Source organism: Pristis pectinata, chromosome 26 (genome assembly GCF_009764475.1).
Source record: "Pristis pectinata isolate sPriPec2 chromosome 26, sPriPec2.1.pri, whole genome shotgun sequence".
NCBI lineage: Eukaryota > Metazoa > Chordata > Chondrichthyes > Rhinopristiformes > Pristidae > Pristis > Pristis pectinata.
The window spans coordinates 18,558,165-18,574,671 of NC_067430.1; the positions used below are offsets into that span (position 1 = coordinate 18,558,165).

General features: G+C 48.8%; 1 protein-coding gene across 3 annotated transcripts in view; it reads left to right on the forward strand.

The window, feature by feature from the left end:
• Window positions 1-16,507, forward strand: part of LOC127583320 (paired box protein Pax-7) — a 121,791-nt gene that overhangs the window by 70,407 nt on the left and 34,877 nt on the right. For 2 of the 3 annotated variants that reach the window (XM_052039179.1, XM_052039181.1), the window contains 2 exons: window positions 13,816-13,981; window positions 14,976-15,175. In XM_052039179.1, the coding sequence (XP_051895139.1) occupies window positions 13,816-13,981; window positions 14,976-15,175 (366 nt within the window). The remainder of the gene's footprint in view (window positions 1-13,815; window positions 13,982-14,975; window positions 15,176-16,507) is intronic. The other variant, XM_052039180.1, reaches the window with a different exon arrangement.

Here is a 16,507-nt window from a genome sequence, read left to right on the forward strand (position 1 = left end):
GCTCAGGTCCTTGGGGTGGGACTTGATTAAAAACCTGCCTCAGAGGAAGAAGAGTTATGTACTAAGCCGCTGCTGACACACGTTCCTCAACCCCTGTGTCCAAAGCAACCAAGCTCAGTGCTAAAAGATGCCAAGTGAATCACACTAAACGCCCTCCTTCCACATGCCCTTTAACCCAGCACCATTCCCTGTAATACCCCTCAGAGTTGCCCCATCATGAATTATTCACAATCTCTGAGGTTTCCACACCTCTGAAGAAAGTCATCAGTCACAGGTATGACCCGATGAGTTTCCATGAACAGGGAGGGGCTTCTACCACATGTCTTAATTCCTCAAGTTCCCATTAAACCTCTCAGCTCGTACCTCCTAGGTTGTGGGGGCAGGGAGCAGGCAGGATTTGGCACCATGCAGGCATTTCAGTGATTAATGTTTGCAGTTTTTCGGAAGGCCCCAGAGAGGCTGAGAGATCGACAATGAAATGTAGAAAATGTTTGAGGGATCGGTGGGCTTGAAAGTGGTGGGAAGAGGCAGATTCTGGCAGTGAGAAATCCTTCTGGAATGTGTGCTGACAACAGCTGTCACCTTTATTTCTTTTTGCTACCAGTGAGCTTTCGTTTTTCCACCCCTCTCTCATTTGGAAACAAAATAAGTGTCAAATGGTCCTTCAGCTACTTTGAAGTCAATTAGAATAATAGATCCTTATATCTTAGGAGTCCATTCAGCCCACCATGCTCATGCTGGCTCTTTGAAACAGTTGTCCAATTGGTCTTCCTCTCTAGACAGGGGTTGCTGAGGTCATGCAGTTTGTTTTATTGCCATGTGACTGCTCTGTTGATGTCCTTGCTGCTGATGCAGATCAGCCTGATGGATGGTATTGGCTTGGATTGGCTTTGTCTTGCTTTGAGTGGGTAGGACGTACCTGGGCAAAGTTCCACATTGCCGGGTAAATGCCAGTGCTGTAGCCGTCTGGCAAGATGTTTATTAGTCCGGAGCGTGGACCTTTGGCAATGCAGTGGGATTTCCTTACAGCCCTCTCCACGTTTGATGAATCCAAGGTGCTCAGCTGCTCCTTGCCATCGCATGGATTGAATTGAATTGGCTGAAGCCTGGCTCCTGTGATGCTGGGTGCTAATGGCTGCAGATGTTGCAAACTCTTCAACCTTACCACTTGTACGTTGTCCGGGTCCCACGGCATTGAGGATGGAGATGTTTATGGAAGCTCCTTTCCCTGGTGTTCTTTTAACTTTTAAATGAGATAAGATCTCTTTATTAGTCACATGTACATTGAAACACACAGTGAAATGCATCTTTTGCATAGAGTGCTCTGGGGTCAGCCCGCAAGTGTCACCACGTTTCCAGTGCCAACATAGCATGCCCACAACTTCCTAACCTGTACATCTTTGGAATGTGGGAGGAAACCGGAGCACCAGAAGGAAACCCTCGCAGACACGGGGAGAATGTACAAACTCCTTACAGATAGCGGCCGGAATTGAACCCAGGTCGCTGGTGCTTTAATAGCATTACGCTAACCACCACACTACTGTGCCTGCCCATGTGCAAGCAGATTTAATGGATGTCAGGTCTTTGATCACCTCTGTTTATAGAATGCTGATTCCCCTTTTTACTGTATACGTAGTCCTAAATTGAGGATTCACCAAGTTGGGTCTTCATTTTGTGGAACTTAGGTTCCTCCAGACAGCTTTTCAGAGAGCAGCGATTGTGGTGTGCACCCTCTGTGTGAAACAGGCCAAGTGCTATTGATGTCACTTGATTCAGAAATGCATCACCACTTGGGCATAATTTAGTTCTGAGGCCGCTGGCAGCCTCATCCATCACCAAATTTGGCAGCACTAAAATGAGGAATGAGGCAGGAACTGGCATCACTCCAGGTTAACCATTCCATCACCCCTTTCTGTTAACCAGGGAGAGCTGAATCCCTCACAAGTTTGGTCACAGTTTCATCCTCATTTGTTTGGACTCTCCTCTGTGTTAGCAGGTCCAGGCTTCCAGAGGCCCTAGTACCTCATCCTGACTGCCACACCCAGTGTGGCATTTCTTTCAGCCCTATCCATTCAAAAATGAAGGATTTCTCAACCTTGTTTCAGACAAGACCAGGGCATTTCCCCCAGTCCTTTTGCCAATGTATGTTCTTCAGCCAGCAACCGGTTCTTTGGCCATTGTCACATTGCTGATACCAGAGGCCTACATCCTGAAAGCACCTCACTGGTTATAAAGTGCTTGGAGATGATGAGGTCACAGAAGGTGCTGTAGAAATTGTAAGGCTTCTGTTTTGTTGTTTTGTTTGATTTATTTCCTTTTAAATATTAATGTTTCTGCCTTTCTCTGAGTAAATGTGACCCCACAGCCCAGTCTAACCTCCCAGCCTCTATCAGCTGGATGAGTTTGGCCCTTGACATGTTGCAAATTTATCAGAAGCACTGGAATTGTCATCACCGAATCTTTGTTCAGATGAACAGTCACGATACTCACTAATTTCATTTATGAGTAAATGGACTTATTTAAACAGCAGAATCCATGTGACACAAACATTTCCCCAAGTCATGGGACAGCCACACAGTAGTAGAGTCTGTGAGAGCATCTCTCCCTCTCTCTCCCCCCCTCTCTCCCCCCTCTCTCTCCCCCCCTCTCTCCCCCCCTTGCTCCCCCTCTCTCCCCCTCTCTCCCCCTCTCCCCCCTCTCTCCCCCCTCTCCCCCCCTCTCTCCCCCCTCTCCCCCCTCTCTCCCCCCTCTCTCCCCCCTCTCTCCCCCCCTCTCCCCCCCTCTCCCCCCCTCTCCCCCCTCACCCCCCCTCACCCCCACTCTCCCCCCCCCTCCCCTCCCTCCCCCCTCTCCCCCCTCTCCCCCCCTCTCCCCCCCCCCTCCCCCCCCCTCTCTCCCCCCCTCTCTCCCCCCTCTCTCCCCCCCTCTCTCCCCCCCCACTCCCCCCCTCTCTCCCCCCCTCTCTCCCCCCCTCCCCCCCCCCCCTCTCACTCCCCCTCTCTCCCCCCTCTCTCCCCTCTCCCTCTCTCCCCCCTCTCTCCCCCCTCTCTCCCCCCCTTTCTCTCCCCTTCTCCCTCTCTCCCTCTTTTTATATATCTTTTTATCCCGTTGCGTGTGAGGAACACTGATATCACTAACACTGTGACCCCAGCACTCACTGCAGAATGGGAGAGAAACCAGAGCAAGATCAACCTTGATAGAGTTTGGCAGGGCAACAAGTGGGAACAAGCAATTTTAGAGAGTCCTAGGGTGGCAGTCAGCTTGCCTGTTGCTGTAGCCCCGACCACAATGCCGAGATGTGTGACGGCGTACATTGGGAAATAATGAATCAGCAGAACAACTTACACCTCCGTCCACTTCTACTTCCTTTGGCTTCAACTCAGAGCTGGGAAATGGGTGCCCTGTCACCCGCCTTATGCCATCGTGCAAGGTGAGGACCCACCCAGCTGAGTCTCTGACACTCCCCAGTGAAGAGGCTGAGCCTGTCCCACCGGTGTTACACAAATGGTGAGTGGTCCATTGGGTGGGGAGCAGGCACTCAGTGTATACTGGAAATGAGCTGCCCATCATGTTTTCTTTCAGACCCCACTGGAAGAAGCCACCCAAAAGCTTTGGGCTCTCTTTACTGACTCCATTTTAAAACCAGGGCATGTTACAGTGCCGGCATCCCCTCTGGCAACTTTCTCCCTTCTCTCCTCTCCCCACCTTCCCTTCTACCTCAGTTTCCCTTTTCCTCCTTTTCTAACTCTCATCCTTGGTCCACCTCCTCTCTCCTCTCTTCCCCACCCACTCCCCTCTCTGTCTGCCCAATCACCCACCACCCAACCTCATACAACTTCCTCAACCACCTCCTCTATTCCGCCTTTTTCATCTCCCCTTCCCATTCCCCTTCCCATCCCAAATCCCCACCAATCATCTTCCCTCTCTCTCACCAGCTCTTTCCCTCCCCCGCTTCACCCCTCCCACCAACCTGAAGCCGCTTTCCTGGCAGCTCACTGTGCCTTCTCCCCCTCCCTCCCTCCCTCCCTCCACACGCTGCTCCCAGCTCTCCCATCCCTCTCGGTGCCCAGTTCTCAGGTGGGCCTGCCGAATGGGGTATCGGAATGTATTCATTATTCAGGCTGCCCTGCACCGACTCATTCAGCAATGCCACTGCTTCACGTGACAAAGGTCTGCTGCACAGTGGTGGGAGGTGCTGGGGAAGTGGCAGCGGATGACTGACTGCCTCTCAGTGACCACTTTGGTGACGCCACCTTCTGGAATATTCTGTGAGAAGTGGTGTTGGGGGAGGCAGGGAAGGGGCAAGGGCCACTGAGCCTGCTCCCTCACCGTGTGAGCTTCTGTGTTCATTGCTGCGCTCCGTTACGCCTCAGCACCTGGAGGATAATCCATCTTCATAAAATGACCAGGCTCCAATGGAAGGAGCAGAGCTGGGCCTCTCCTCTGTGTGAGAGATCACTTACTGGCTTGTCTGACAAATTGTAGGTGCTGATCCTTATCTCTAGCTCCTGGTGTAATCAATCCCAGACTCTGCAGACTAACACAACCCTACCTGCCCCACACTCAGCCATACGTTTTCCTGCTTTCATCTCTCACTTGTTCTTTACCCCATCTTTATTCCTCCTCTAAATTTTCCTTCTTCTCCCAGCGTCTATCTCTCCCCTTTTCCTCAGGTTGCCAACTCTGGTGAGATATGTTCCAGGAGGATTCTCCTTGCTCTGACCCGCTCACACCATTGATCCCTCGATACGCCCATCCACTCGGACACCCTGGAGGGTGGGCGGCCAAACCCTGCACTCAGACCACTCTTCCTCCGATCCCCTCCTCCAGGTGCTTCGCTGATCCCACTCCAAAATTCACAAAGCCCCTGTTCTCAATCCTACAACCCCACCCATGTCCCCTGCTGAGGGATTCCACGTCACTGGAAGCCTTTGTTTACTTCTGCACAGTTCAGACAATGTTGGCCAGCAGGAGTACAGGCTGCTCCCGCTCTTGGGCCCTTGAGCTGCTGGGAGCTGAACATTGCCATCCTCCTCTGTGGTCGAGAATCCGAGGTCAGGCCTGGCCTGGAGTCAGGGCTGTCTCGCTGTTTGTCAGTGGGATTCTCCACCACACCGGGAACCCAGCTAATGGTTTTTCCACTGAACAGCTGAGATCCAGCTCAAGGTCAGAGTGCGTCTGAACCGTGGACGTGAGTCAGACTTTGGAGAATGAGGCAGGTGACAGGAGTGTATGAGAGCCCAGATTTCTCCTACAGTCTGTCTCAGGGATTCCACTTTGATATCAGTGAACCTTTCTGTCCTGTGAGATATGAGGTCATTGCTCCTTACAGAGTCCTCAGAAACTCCTGCACAATCCTCACTGGGAGACCCAAGTCAAGTCAAGTTTATTGTCATATGCACAGTACATGTGCGCACAGGTGCAACGATAAACTTACCTGCAGCAGCATCACGGGCACAGAGCATCATATAAGCAGCATTTATGAGAATAAACATAAATTAAACACAGTTTTTACAAGAAAGAACACAATTAGAACAAAAAAAAACAAAGTCCATTTTAGTCCATGGCGACCCTTGGACAATAGACACAGAGAGGCATCATTTGAGAAGGGTTTGGAGAAGGGAAACTTAACGCACTCTGGGAAGCTGAAAGAAACCAAAGGAAACAAAGGCTTGCATTTCAATAGCATCTTCCCTGGTCTCGGGTATAATCACTCTTAGATGAAACATTATAGTCAATTTGTGCACAGCAAGCTCCCATAAGCAGAACTGAGATATTGATTTGATAACCTATATTTTGATGTTGATTGAAAGTTGAATATTGACCAGGAACATAATTAACTGCCTTGATTTTATCCTGAGTAGTTTTACCTGCGGTTTTACACCCACTTGAGTGGAGACCAGTTCTTGACTCATCCGTAAGGTGGCAGTTCCAACAGTGCAGCCATCGGTTAGCACTGGACTGGAGCATGTCCCTGGACTCCAGTCCACAAGTGTCTGCAGAGAGAACCTCCTGACTCAGGTGAGAGTGCTCTCAATTGACCCATGGCTGAGGCAGTGGAAGGGTCTTCACCTGTCTCTCTGGCTGTAATGTCCATTAGACAATGAGGAGCCTAAAAGTACACCCGATCCTCTAACTATAGATTTATGAGTTCTTCCTGGCCTGGGGCTGGCAGAGTGGTACTTCAGCTCGTCCCTCACCACTCTGTCCTCCCGCGACACTGAGCTGGGTTCCAACACTGGATATCTCCAGAGTCACACGATCTATGCTAATCAGTGCTGAGGCTGATGGAGGAGTCATCACGTTGAAACCCAAGCCCCACAATGATCAGGGTCTTTGGGACAGGACGGGTGATGGGAAGCTCATATAGGAAAGGGGAGGGGGAGGAACTACAAGACAGATGTCTGGACAGCAACAGAGACAAGTGATTCCTCATCCTCAATTCCTGAATTCAGTCCATGTTCAACTATTCTCCAAATGTGACCTCAAGACTCGTACCAACCACAACGTGACTCTTCTTGAAAGACTAAAGATGGTTACTGTCCAATTGCTTGTCACTGATCTCACATGTGCGCGCGCGCGCGCGCACACACACACACACACACACACACACACACACACACACACACACACACACACACACACACACACACACACACACACACACACACACACACGACCGAGACACAGGGTTTGCTTTAATGACTGTTTCTGATCCATTCCTCTGCTGACTGTGAAATTTAATAATCTGACCTAGAATGTGGTTATAGTGATAAGCCTTGTGGTGTAGGCCCGGTTGTCTCTAGTGTTACCTCAGGGTGACGCACTGTCTGCTTTCACCCGGGATTTCTTTCTGAGCCTGAGTTCCCTGCTAAGCACTTTCCCTTCTGAGGGATGGAGTTAAAGAGAACATAAAAGGGAGGATGGCTTTTGTGGACAGGAAGGGTCAGGGTTCAGCTGTCTAGCTGCGAGTTCCAGTGAAATCTATCTCATGGGGGCAGATGGGAGTGTCTGATGTTGACCTGCAGTAAATAACCCACTTCAGACTCCTGTTTGTTTTCTCACAGTCAGATTCCATACACTGACTCTGCTCTTCCCTCTGCGTGGTTCATCTTCACCCCCACGTTCTCCCCCCACACTGGCTTCCCTCACAAGACAAATTGAAGAAGGAATTCTGGTGAAACCTGATGTAGGACTGAAGTCCCACCCAACCCCCACAAACATCTGAACTCGTAGTTACAAAACTGAAAGACTAAACCACTGATCAACACCTATGATTCAGAGGCCAACCAATGCGATGGTGCCTGAGGAACTGCTACATGAGGCCTAAGTTGTATCCTAGCAACAGTGTCTATCCTAGTTTTGACTCAGCAATATGCCATAAAAATATGCACAGAACTGACTCGAGGCTCGCAGACTAGAGCGGTTCATCACAGTTATAGCACGCTTCTAACTAAGTTTCTGAGGGCACATATGTCGAGCCATAGCAACAGACTGTGCTTAGGATCAAAGCCTCTTTGAGGCCCAGTGGTGTCGTCCAACAAATCAGTGCAGCTGAGATAAGTCCTTTAATGCCTGTGGTGGTGACGGAATGCATCAAACTCAGTCTTTGGAAGGTCTAGTCATGCGCTTTGCCATCGGCAGAAGTGTGACTCTGACCCATGGCAAATAATTGCCAGTGCCAGTGCCAGTGCCAGTGCCTGTTTATGCACTTCATTTGTCTTTGTTTGGAGCAACAGGTTAAAGATATGGGCAGTAGTTTAAGAAAGAGGTTCTGAAGTTCACCTTGGTTACATTTGGGAAATGGAAGAGAGTTTACGACTTTTCTCAGCAGATTACACAGGCTCTCTTTGGGAGTGGAATCATGTGAAAGGAAATGAACTGAGCGAGGTGCAATCCATGGTAGGATAGAGCATACAGGTAAGGTGGAGCATACAGGGGCTGTGGAGGAGATTGTGGGTGAGTTCATGGTGGTGGGAAGTATACAGGAGCTGTGAAAGAGATTGTGAGTGGGTAGAGTCCACAGTAGGGTGGAAACTGAGGATAGGTCATTTCTGTGATTTAGTGGGTATGAAGGAGATTGGAACTGGGAAAATTCTACGGTAGGAGATGATAAGGGACCATACTTGACAGTGCCACCTTGGGTGGACAGAGGTTGGCCATCTGTCCCAGTAAAACCTCCTTTACCATGGCCTGTTTTCTCTGTATTCTGGAGTGAGTGGAGATGTTTCTTAGCTGACCTGGAATAGGCTGGTGTTGGAGACAAATCGACCAGGTGTCCTGGTTAGCAGTTTGGACTAGCTGTGCTAACTTCACACTGGATATTTTGGAAACCAATCCTGTTAAAAATGCGGCCTGTGCTCTGAACTTTCTAAGGATGTCATAAATTAATTTGAAAAGGCGTCAGTCTTTGCTGTGAAGCCAGGCGTCGATTCCGACTGTAATCCCAACCAGGCTTCCAATGAGTTGCGATTCGGCCTGTTTTTGTAAAACAAAAGATCTCTGTGTAGCTGGAGGCTAAAGGCAAACAACTCCCACTCCCACTCACAACTGTTCCTGTCAATTTTCATTTGGAGGCAGTCTTGCCCATTTCCCACTCAGTTCCCATAGCAGCCAAATGTTGTGATTCATACCTCGGTAAGTAGCTAACCCACACGGGGCAATTCCACATTGAAGCCTGACTGTCAATATTTTCACACACTCAGTTAGACTGCACACAGATCTGTTTGTGCTGGACCTGACATTACTTTGCCTTTGACCCTCAAAGGTCAGTGCTTTCCTCTGTACGTATTTGTCCTGCAGAAAGAAGTTACGTTGCAAAGCAGCATTATTGTCCATCTCCACCTACACCAAGGAAAGTTTGGTGTGGAATAGGGTTCATGTGTGGAGACAAACCATTTAGGGGCAGCAGATTCCCCTTCCCAAAGGACATTGGTGAACCAGCCAGATATTTCACCAATGGGATACGGACATCACTGACACTCTTGTCCAGGTTGAACTGGGTCAGTTGAGGGTCTGGAGTGACATACAGTCCAGAGTGGGTAAGGATGACAGATTGGTGAACCAGAGGGGTTTTTGTGGGAATCTGGTAGCTTCATTATTACCATGATTAAGAAATGTAATTCTGGATTTATTTAATGATATGAATTTAAATTCCCGGCTGCCATGAAGGGATTCACACTCATGCCCCCGGGTTCAATGGCCCAGAGTCCTGGCTGCTGTCCAGTCATTTAACCACTAGGCTACCGTGCCCTTAATGACAATCCAACAACTTTCAAGGTTATCGAGTTAGGCACCAGACCATGAAGTATTAGATTTACTGAATTCAGCTTCTCAACATAACCTGGTGGAATGTGAACCTGCAACCTGTGGATTACTTCACTTCCTTCCATGGTGCAAAGGAGGAAAGGATTCACTTGTGTGGGCATGTGTGCACATGTCTGTACTCAGAATCACTCACTGGCAAGTGTGCCTGGGTCTGTGTCCCATGTATGTACTTGGCTGTGTACTTACCAGTCCCCTGAATGAAGCCTCCTCCCAGCAACCTGTTCTTTTAATGTCTGGGGTAACAGCTGAAACTACAGCAATGGGCTGCAGTGTATCTGGTCAAGGGGAGGGGAAGAATCATCCAGGATTCCTAGTCCTGATTAACGTCCCCAAGATTCCTAATTTAAATCTCGCTTCTGCACTGGTCAGAAATGGCTGGGATCCATTTTGGCTGTGATGCATAAGATGAGAAATAGAAATCTTGTGGTTCCTGAAGCCTGTTCCACCATTCAGTTATGTCTGGGCTGATCCTTTACCTCCACTTTCCCACCCTTGGAACTTCCTGATTCCCTTAAAATTCCTCAAATCCACCTCGGCTTTAAATATCCTTAAGATCCGAGCATCCACAGATCTCTGCCTCAAAGAGTCACAAAAATCCATAAACAAACAATAACTAACATTTAAAGGATTAATGCATAGTTTGCAAGTGATATATTTTCCTTTTAAAGCAAAAAAAACAGGAAAAGTGGTCCAGCCATGGCTATCAAGAGAAGTTAAAGATAGTGTTAGATCAAAGGAAAAGGCTTATAATGTTGCCAAAAAAAGAACGGTAAGCCTGAGGATTGAGAGAATTTCAGAATTCAGCAAAGGAGGACCGAGGCATTGGTAAGGAAAAGGAAAGTAGAATACAGGAGGAGGCCAGCAAGAAACATAAACGCAGGCTGTAGAAGCTTCAATAGATATTTAAAAAGGGAAAGATTAGCTTAAATTAAAGTGGGTCCCCTAGAGACTGAGGCAGGAGAAATTGTACTGGGGGAAATAAAGAAATGGCAGAGAAATTAAGCAAATATTTTGTGTCTTTCTTCCTGAAAACAGATTCAGAAATTCCAGGAAATAGTGAACCAGTCTGGAGTAGGTGAAGAACTCAAAGAAATTAACATCGGTAAAAATTAATAACAGAGGAGTTAATGGGCCTGAAGGGAATAAATCCCTCAGACGTGTCGTGCAACTAAGAGTTCTGAAGTAGATGGCTACTGAGGACTGGTTGTCATCTTCCAGTGATCTATGGATTCCAGAATGGCTTCTACAGATCAGAAAGCAATAAATACAAACTCACCATTTAAGAAAGGACAGAGAGCGAATGTAGGCAGTTAGGGGCCAGTTAATCTTACATCTGTAGCAGGAAAATTGCTGCAATCTATTATTAAAGAGGTAGCAACAGGACAGTCAGTCCTGTCATTGAAGGAGAAATCATGTTTGACAAGTCTGTTGGAGTTTTCTGAGTTGTAACAGTCAGAACAGATGAGGGTGGATCATTGGATATACTTCCAGAAAGCCTTGGATGAGGGGTCATACAAGAGATTATTAAACAAAATTACTGTGCCCATTATTGAGGATAACATGCTGTTGGGGATAGAAGATTAGTCAGTGGCCAAAAAAAGAGAGAGGAGGAATAAACATGTGTGCCACAGGAATCGGTCCTGGGACCTCAGCTGTCCACAATCTATATCGATGACTTGGGTGAGGGGCTCAAGTGTAAAATATTTAGGTTTGCCGATGAGCCGAGAGCCGGGGTGGACAGTGAGGAGAATGCAGAGAGGCTTCCATGGGCTGACAGATGGATTAGGACATGGCAGATGGGAAACAATGTGGAAAAAGATGAAGTCATCCACTCTGGTAAAAAAAAAATAGAAAGCTGGAGTGTTCGAGATTGTGAGAAACTGGTGCACAGAGGGAGCTGCACATTCTTGTAAACAAGTCATTGAAAGTTAACTAGCAAACAGCTCGGAAGGTGACTGGTACATCGGCTGTTACTGCAAGAGAACCAGAGTGGAGGGGTCTTGCTCCAGTTATATTGAGCCCTGCAGAGACCACACATTAAATATTAGGCATTGATGTGGTCTCTCTCCCGGAAGAAGGAGATACTTGTGATAAAGGCGGTGTAAGAAAGTCCTGCTTCCTGGAATGATGGATTTGTTGTGTGAGGAGAGATAAAGCAGACAACACCTTCAGTTTAACAGAATGAGAGGTGATCTCAGCGTATAGAAGTCATGAGGGGGTTGGCAGGACAGATGGAAGGATGGTGGGTGCCTCGAACAAGGGGCCACAGTCTCTAAATAAGGAGTGGGCCATCCAGGAGAGCCGAAGAGGAACTTTTCCCCCCAGGGGCTGGTGAATCCTTGGAATTCTCTACCTACGGGACCTGTGGAGGCTCAATCGCTGGATATATTAAAGACAAAGCTAGATTTTAATATATGAAGTGATATTGTGTAAGTGCCAGAAAGTGGCACTGATCAGCTGTGGGCTCATTGAGTGATGGAGCAGGCACAAGGAGCCGATGTCCTGTTTGTAGTACAATGGAGACACAGAAGAGTGCAGATGTAATACTATTTCTGAGGTGTGTGTTCTCATGTAAAGAATTTTTTATTTATCTCAGTTCCAAATGGCCAATGCCTTTCCCATCACCTAGTGTTGCCTCTCCCGCCGTGGGAAACAGGCTCTCAGCTGTTACATTTGTCAAAACCTCTCAGGATCTCACATGTTTCATTGAGATTACATCTCATTCTTTTAAACTGCAGACAGCAGAGTCCCAAACTCTCCCCCGAAGGAATCCCTTCCCCACCCCAAGAATCAATCCAGTGAACGTCCAAGGTGCTGCCTTGAAGGGCAAGTCTGTCCTTCCTTTGGAGCATCCAGTTCTCCAGATGAGGTCACAGTGAGGCTCTGCACAAGCGCAGGATGTTTTATGCTCCAGCTCCTTGCTGTGGAGCCCAGTATTCCATTTGCTTCCCAATTGCTTGCAACACCTGCATGACACTGTACTTTGTGTGTAAAGACACACAAGTCCCAATATTTAATAATGAGCCACCATTTCCAAAAGTAGATAACCTCACACCTCTCAGCTTCTTGCTCTACGTGTCTGAAACCCTTTGCAGACACATAGAGTAAACGGTGTCTACACACAGGTCACGTGTCCTGAGGACAAAGGAATAGAAGGTGAGTAACAACACACACGAAATGCTGGAGGGACTCAGCAGCTCAGGCAGCATCTATGGAGGGAAATGAACAGTTGACATTTCAGGCTGAGACCCTTCATCAGGACTGGAACGAAAGAGGGCAGAAGCCAGAATAAAAGGGGTGGGGGAGGGGAAGGAACCACTATGTTGCTTTTAGTGCGTACACCTGAGGAAGAATTTCAAATCCCTAGGGCTCACATCGCACCAGTTCAGTTTAGCATTGTTAGTAAATCTGGAAACATTGTACTCGCTCCCGTTGCATTGGTCATTATTTTTCCTTTTGTGATTGAATGGCCCAGCATTAATGAACACACAGAGTAAATGGAGAGGGAATGCCGGAGGAAGATCAGTGCTCCCAGAGCTAAACCCCAGCAGGGAATGTCAGAGGGAGAGCAGTGCTCCTAGAGCTAAACCCCACTGAGAATCAGCTCCTTCAGAGCAGATAAGTGGTGGAAAATAGGAATGTTTTGTGTGTGCGTGTGTCTGTCTGTCTGTTTCTGTCCGTGTGTGTGTGTCTGTCTGTATGTTTCTGTCCGTGTGTGTATCTGTGTGTGTGTGTGTGTTTGTGTGTGTCTGTCCATGTGTGCATCTGTGTGTGTCTGTCTGTCTGTGTTTGTGTCTCAGTGTATGCGTGTCTGTGTGTGTGTATCTGTTTCTGTCAGTGTGTGTATCTGTGTGTGTGTTTCTGTGTATGTCTCTGTGTGTCTGTGTCTATCTGTGTATGTGTGTGTGTTTGTGTATGTGTCTGTCCGTGTGTGCACCTGTCCGTGTGTGCACCTGTGTGTGTGTGTCTGTCTGTGTTTGTGTGTGTGTGTGTGTGTGTGTGTGTGTGTGTGTGTGTGTGTGTGTGTGTGTGTGCGCGCGCACATCTGTGTGTTTGTGTGTCAGTGCGCAGAGCTGTGTTGCTGCACAGGTGCGGCTGGACAGGTGCTTTACTGATGCCACATTACAGAAGCACAAATTAGATAAAACTGAACACCAGGCTGAAGGACTGAGTAAATGTTTTGGCCATAGAGGTGGATTTTGAGAAGAGCCAGAAGCAGAGTGAGAGAAGGAGAAGTTAACAGAGGGAAGTCTGGAGTGGGAAGCTCAGTTTGGGTGAAAGGGGAGAGTTGAAAAGAAGGAGGAAAAAATTACCGTCGTCTTGTGTGTGTTCAGGGCTATGGATTGAAGGCAGATCCAAAGGAAGGAAGGACCCACGCAGTGGATAGCTCCTTCATGAGGTTCAAAATGAGGGGATTTAAGAGTGACAGCTCTGTTCCCCATCCAATCCTCACACTGCACTCAAGTAATAGTTTTTTCTCATTTTCAGGTGTGGTTCAGTAATCGCCGTGCCCGGTGGCGTAAGCAGGCTGGAGCCAATCAGCTGGCAGCTTTCAACCACCTGTTACCAGGAGGTTTTGCACCCACTGGAATGCCAACCCTGCCCCCATATCAGTTGCCTGAGTCATCATACCCATCAACTACCCTCTCCCAAGGTAAGGGCACTGTCAAGTCCAACAGAACAGCATGTCAAACAACTTCACGGTGAATGCTTAGGATGAGCTTGTAGCTAATTAATGACCTGTACAAGATCACTTGAACAGACAAGATGGTGCGTGTGGTCAAGGACCAGTTGATATTTGCTTTGAGCCCTTTCAGCTCCTGGCAAAGCCCCGTTTGGTAGAATGGACATTGAATTGGTGATGGGATCATTTGGGGCTGATGCTTGGACTGGAATCACTGGCCTGTTCAGAAATGGTCTGATGTGAATTCTATTGAGCTTAATGGAAGGGTAAAATGATAGAATAATTCACTCCTGTTTAAAGGTGAATCCAGCCAACTTCTTGCATTCTAACGTTAAGGAAATCTGCTGCCTGGCAGTCTGAGTCTGGGGTTCCAGGCTCCCTCTTTTGCTGATCCCTTGCTCCAGGGACTCACGGTGAGCCTGAGAGCTGCTGGATCAGGGAGGACAGGAATGAACCAGGGCTCCTCCCACTGATTGCAGTCCCCAGACAATCTGCCAGGCAGCCTGAGTGAGAGTGGATGATGGGTTCAGACCCAGTCCCTCTGTGTCTGCATGAAGCTGCCGGCATCAGCTGAAGAGTTGCCAGTGCTTGTGCAACTGAATCCACAGGTGGGAAGGGCTAGAGGGTGGAGGGCGAGGGAAGTGGAGGTGTGGGGGTGGGGAAGGGAGATATGGGTAGGGGAAAGGGGAAGACAGGGAAGGGGGAGAGAGGAAAGGAGGAGGGCAGGTCAGTGGAGAGGTGGGCGTATGGGAGTGGAAAGTGAAGAGAGGAAAGTGAAAGGACATGGAAGGAGGGGAGAGGGAGGTGTTTAAGGAGGAAGAGAGGAAAGAGTAGGTGGAGGGGAGAGAGGGAGAGAGTGGGAAGCAAAGGGGGAGAGCGGAGAAAGAGAGGAGAAATGCATTGTGGATGTGATGTCAGAGCTTCTCTGTGTGACTAACCGCTTGTGCTGTGTGGTTGGACTCAGATGGAGGGAGCACCGTCCACAGACCACAGCCTCTGCCGCCCTCGTCCATGCATCAGAGCGGCCTGGCAGCTGCGGCCGAGAGTGCCTCCTATGGCCTAGCATCCAATCGGCATGGCTTCTCCAGCTACCCCGACAGCTTCATGAACCCGACAGGACCCAACAACTCCATGAACCAGGTCAGCAATGGACTCTCTCCACAGGTCAGCCTTCACACAATCGCATTCTCCAACAACACTCGGTACAGCTGTGTCTCCCCAGTCCCACCCCAACTCCCCTTCCCACCCTCTCCACCCGGGATAAGACTCAGCCCAAGAATATAAAACAGAGCCCTCAATCCCATTGGCACGGATATTAGAGCTGCATTTGATTATTCCCTCACGGATAAGTCATCCCAATGGTACAGCCACTCAGATGTTCAAATGATCACTTCAGAAACTCAACAGTGTGACTGGAGTCCATCAGATTAAAGCCTAGGGTCCAGAGTGCAGAACAATCCCCAGAATGAAGTGTTGGACAAACCAGGAGGTGATAGTTAGCCCAAGTCACCTTGGTTTTATAGCGGTGGATCATCAGAGGAAGGAGAAGTAAAGGAAGGAGAGGACAGCAAGAGTAGGGATGACCCAGATGGCTGGTGTGGGATAATCATGAGATGGAAAAGAATTTGCAGATGGAGGTTTCAGACTTGCTTGGCACTTCAGAAGGACAGGAAGGAAAGCTTGACAGGGAATACAACTCACTGAGGAGAAGGGGAGACTGGAGATGGGATTAGACGCAGTACTGGCGGCCTCCACAGATGTGGTAGTGAGATAAGGGTTAAAGGAGCCTCCTGATATAAAGGAAGAGGACAGAAGTTAGAAGGGACCCCAAATATAAAGAAGGAAGATACTTGATCCCCAGTGCAAGTCGGCACCTTCAGGGGAGGGGGCTGATCCCCGGTGAGAGTCGGCACCTTCAGGGGAGGGTGCTGATCCCTGGTGAGAGTCGGCACCTTCAGGGGAAGGGGCTGATCCCCAGTGAGAGTCGGCACCTTCAGGGGAGGGTGCTGATCCCTGGTGAGAGTCGGCACCTTCAGGGGAAGGGGCTGATCCCCAGTGAGAGTTGGCACCTTCAGGGGAGGGTGCTGATCCCCGGTGAGAGTCGGCACCTTCAGGGGAGGGGGCTGATCCCCAGTGAGAGTCAGCACCTTCAAAAGGCTTGAGAAAGTGAGCCAAGGACAGAGTGAATCAATTCCCATTTCAAGCTGGTGAGTCAGTGAGAGCCAAAGTGGAAGCATTAAGCCTTGTTCTGGAAGGCTTCCAATTTCTCATGACCTGACTCCCTTTCAGTAGGCGGGGCTGTGGGTATGACATATTTGCCAGAAAGTTCTTCATTTTCACATTCCCTGTGGAGCAGAAAGCTTGTCTGAGAAGCGGATGTTAGTAGCACCTGGTACGGTCCGAACAATGTCTGCACTCTAGCTTGGCAGGGCCACACTGCAACCACATGGCATGAGATATCATCATGATCTTATGGCAGGACTATGGAAAGCTAAG